The 5,000-nt window shown below is 39.7% G+C and overlaps 1 protein-coding gene across 2 annotated transcripts in view; it reads right to left on the bottom strand.

Moving 5' to 3' along the window:
* Positions 1-5,000, bottom strand: part of LOC132851800 (chromodomain Y-like protein 2) — a 44,631-nt gene that overhangs the window by 1,272 nt on the left and 38,359 nt on the right. Inside the window, exons 5-7 of one of the 2 annotated variants that reach the window (XM_060878816.1) lie at positions 4,487-4,697; positions 1,952-2,095; positions 1-434 (exon numbers count right to left, since the gene is read on the bottom strand). The exon at positions 1-434 is cut by the window's left edge and continues 1,272 nt beyond it. In XM_060878816.1, the coding sequence (XP_060734799.1) occupies positions 276-434; positions 1,952-2,095; positions 4,487-4,697 (514 nt within the window). In that variant the 3' untranslated portion in view covers positions 1-275. Of the gene's footprint in view, positions 435-1,951; positions 2,110-4,486; positions 4,698-5,000 lie in introns of both variants that reach the window. The other variant, XR_009649061.1, reaches the window with a different exon arrangement.

The following is a 5,000-nucleotide window of genomic DNA, read 5'->3' as shown; positions in this document are numbered from 1 at the left end:
ACGATGTTAAAGGCATTTCGTTAGGTGACAGAATATTCAGTGTTTCGAATGCTGGTCTGGAAGCATCCTCGGAAAAATCACAGAACCCTTCTGATACAGTCGGGAATATAAATATTTATAATAGTAATAATAATAATAATAATAATAATAATAATAATAATAATAATAATAATAATAATAATAATTTCTTGGCTTATATTCATTTCTTTTACAGTACATGACATCATGGTGGGCTCTAGGTGGGTGCGGTGGTGATGCGGTCATGCTGAGCGTGTTCAAGCGCTGTAACCTTTACTCTGTAAGAAGGAGAACAAAGCCTCCAGGCCCTTTGTGGAGCACCACAACTGTTTGAGCATCTGGCACTCCTTCTCATTCACCTCCTCCAACATGGACTTCAGGATGCTGCGCACCATCCACTTAGACTCCTCCAGAACCTGAGCACACACAGACACACAGACACACACAGACACACACACACAGAGACACACACACACAGACACACACACACAAAGACACGCACAGACACACACAGACACACACACACAGAGAGACACACACACACAGACACACACACACAGACACACACAGACACGCACAGACACACACAGACACACACACATATAGACACAGACACACACACACACACACACACACACACACAGAGAGACACACACACACACAGACACACACACACACAGACACACACAGACACACACACAGACACACACACATATAGACACAGACACACACAGACACACACACACACACACACAGAGACACACACACACAGATATACACACACAGACACGCACAGACACACACACACAGACACACAGACACACACACATATAGACACAGACACACACAGACACGAACAGACACACACACACACAGACACACACAGACACACACACAGACACACAGACACACACATATAGACACAGACACAGACACACACACAGACACACACACACACACACACACACACACAGACACACACACACAGACACATACACACAAAGACAGACACAGACACACACACACACACACACAGACACACACACACACACAAACAGACACACAGACACAGACACACACACACACACAAAAACACACACAGACACACACACAAAAACACACACACACACACACACACACACACACCACACACACAAAACAATTAGAATCAGAACAATAATAATAATAATAATAATAATAATAATAATAATAATAAGAAGAAGAAGAAGAAGAAGAAGAAGAAGAAGAAGAAGAATGCATACAAAATAACAAAATATAAGACCAAATATTTCATATACTTAATAACAATAAAACTTTCATAAACACATTAAATATCAGAAATATATATTTGTTCATTTCTTGTTGAATTTTTTTTCTTTATTACATTTTGTTTTATTTGCTGGTGGAAACTAATTCTTAAAAACTAAATTAATATTGAGTAATTCAATCTAAAATGTTACATTAGGTAGCCTTCCATAATCTAACTAACTAACTAACTAACTTCCTTCCTTCCTTTAACTCTGGGGTAAAAATAAAGGATGATGATGATGATGATGATGATGATGATGATGATGATGATGATGATGATGATGAATTGTGAGTTTAATATACATAACACATTAAGTAGAATAAACATACATACATAATATTAAAGTGTATAACTGGGTTGTTGGTGTTAACTCGTTATTCCTGGTTTAACCCTGTGTAAATGCTCAAGTTATAACTGCATGTAACTCTTTATAAAGCATAAACATATGACTTCACATATGAATCAGTCTACACAAGGCATTATAACATGTTTATAAGAACATTTGCCTATCAAGGGCCACATACAAAAGTGCTTAAAGTCTATAGCAATGAAAACAGCAGACATAAATGAGTGTGTACACTGAAACATGACACATTATGTAGGAGGTCTGAGGATCATATTTACCACAGCGCTGCAGGTCGCCATCTCCTTCACCCGCAGCAGGACTTCCTGGTTAAAGGTGGTCGGCCAGAACACTTGTGAGACCAAACCTCGGCTACACGCCTCCTGCGCCGTCAGCTTCCTCCCACAGAACAGCATCTCATTGGCCTGGGAACAAGAAGCTGTGAAGGAAGGTACTAGTGTGTGCTTAAAGCACACACACAAAAAACCTCTTTCACGTTTTAATCAAACCTTAAATAGAATGTAAATTGAATTAAAGAGCAGAGACATGAGTGGACTCCAGGACCAGATTTCATTTTATCTTTCTGAACCGAAACTTAAAACCTCACCAATTTGAGGAACATTCCAGGAAGCAGAACCTCATCTTAATTTGAGGAACATTCCAGGAAGTAGGACCTCATCTTAATTTGATGAACATTCCAGGAAGTAGGACCTCATCTTAATTTGAGGAACATTCCAGGAAGTAGGACCTCCTCTTAATTTGAGGAACACTGAGCGAAGTAAGACCTCATCTCTATTTGAGGAACATTCAAGGAAGTAGGACCTCATCTTAATTTGAGGAACACTGAGGGAAGTAAGACCTCATCTCTATTTGAGAAACATTCCAGGAAGTATGACCTCATCTTAATTTGAGGAACATTCCAGGAAGTAGGACCTCCTCTTAATTTGAGGAACACTGAGCGAAGTAAGACCTCATCTCTATTTGAGGAACATTCCAGGAAGTAGGACCTCATCTTAATTTGAAAAACTTTCCAGGAAGTAGGACCTCATCTTAATTTGAGGAACATTCCAGGAAGTAGGACCTCATCTTAATTTGAGGAACATTCCAGGAAGTAGGACCTCATCTTAATTTGAGGAACATTCCAGGAAGTAGGACCTCCTCTTAATTTGAGGAACACTGAGCGAAGTAAGACCTCATCTCTATTTGAGGAACATTCCAGGAAGTATGACCTCATCTTAATTTGAGGAACATTCCAGGAAGTAGGACCTCCTCTTAATTTGAGGAACACTGAGCGAAGTAAGACCTCATCTCTATTTGAGGAACATTCCAGGAAGTAGGACCTCATCTTAATTTGAAAAACTTTCCAGGAAGTAGGACCTCATCTTAATTTGAGGAACATTCCAGGAAGTAGGACCTCATCTTAATTTGAGGAACATTCCAGGAAGTAGGACCTCCTCTTAATTTGAGGAACACTGAGCGAAGTAAGACCTCATTTCTATTTGAGGAACATTCAAGGAAGTAGGAATTCATCTTAATTTGAGGAACATTCCAGGAAGTAGGACCTCATCTTAATTTGAGGAACATTCCAGGAAGTAGGACCTCATCTCTATTTGAGGAACATTCCAGGAAGTAGGACCTCATCTTAATTTGAGGAACATTCCAGGAAGTAGGACCTCATCTTAATTTGAGGAACACTGAGGGAAGTAAGACCTCATCTCTATTTGAGGAACATTCAAGGAAGTAGGAATTCATCTTAATTTGAGGAACATTCCAGGAAGTAGGATCTCATCTTAATTTGAGGAACACTGAGGAAAGAAAGACCTCATCTCTATTTGAGGAACATTCAAGGAAGTAGGAATTCATCTTAATTTGAGGAACATTCCAGGAAGTAGGATCTCATCTTAATTTGAGGAACACTGAGGGAAGTAAGACCTCATCTCTATCTGAGGAACACTGAGCGAAGTAAGACATCTCTATTTGAGGAACACTGAGGGAAGTAAGACCTCATCTCTATTTGAGGAACATTCCAGGAAGTAGGACCTCATCTTAATTTGAGGAACATTCCAAGAAGTAGGACCTCATCTTAATTTGAGGAACATTCCAGGAAGTAGGACCTCATCTTAATTTGAGGAACATTCCAGGAAGTAGGACCTCATCTTAATTTGAGGAACATTCCAAGAAGTAGGACCTCATCTTAATTTGAGGAACACTGAGCGAAGTAAGACCTCATCTCTATTTGAGGAACATTCCAGGAAGTAGGACCTCATCTTAATTTGAGGAACATTCCAGGAAGTAGGACCTCATCTTAATTTGAGGAACATTCCAGGAAGTAGGACCTCATCTTAATTTGAGGAACATTCCAGGAAGTAGGACCTCATCTTAATTTGAGGAACATTCCAAGAAGTAGGACCTCATCTTAATTTGAGGAACACTGAGCGAAGTAAGACATCATCTCTATTTGAGGAACACTGAGGGAAGTAGGACCTCATCTTAATTTGAGTAACATTCCAGGTAGTGGTACCTCATCTTAATTTGAGGAACATTCCAGGAAGTAGGACCTCATCTTAATTTGAGGAACATTCCAGGTAGTAGGACCTCATCTTAATTTGAGGAACATTCCAGGAAGTAGGACCTCATCTTAATTTGAGGAACATTCCAGGTAGTGGTACCTCACCTATTGTGATATTAATAGCAAATTTTTGTTGGTGTGATAATCCAGTGTATAAAGTGTAAATGTTGTGAACATGTAAAACTAACACAAAAGCTTTTATTTCTTTATTTTTGCTGCAACTCTATCAAAGAAACTATTTACTCACCAGAGCCACGCCCAGGATCTGAGGGAACGTGTACGAGGAGCAGCCGGATGGCGTAAGGCGCAGTGCAGCACATGGGGTTTGGAACCAGGCCCGCTCGCTGGCCCAAACGATGTCACAGAGTGGAAGGATGGTGGCACCCAAACCCAGAGCAGGACCATTAACAGCCACCACGATGGGCTTCTTAAAGTGGATGAAGGCTTTTACAAAATCCCTGCATTAAGACAGAACCCAGATGTGATGTCAAGATCTCAGCGCTAATTATGATTTGATACAGCTGTCAGGCTTATATAAGACATTATAAAGGGTTATGGATACTATGAACCTTTATACATGCTCATAACCATTTATAAACATCTATACATGTTAGCTTATGTACACCAGAAGGGATTATGCACTGTATATAACATTTATTATACTCTTAGATACTTACAAGCACTTACAAGCATTTATACAGTCCTATGTAAGGTATTATAAGGCATCATAAAATGCTCAGAGCTGCCTACAAATATTTAAT

Source organism: Tachysurus vachellii, chromosome 9, assembly GCF_030014155.1.
Source record: "Tachysurus vachellii isolate PV-2020 chromosome 9, HZAU_Pvac_v1, whole genome shotgun sequence".
NCBI lineage: Eukaryota > Metazoa > Chordata > Actinopteri > Siluriformes > Bagridae > Tachysurus > Tachysurus vachellii.
Note: the sequence above shows the minus strand (reverse complement) of the source record. Positions and strands in the feature narration are given on the sequence as shown.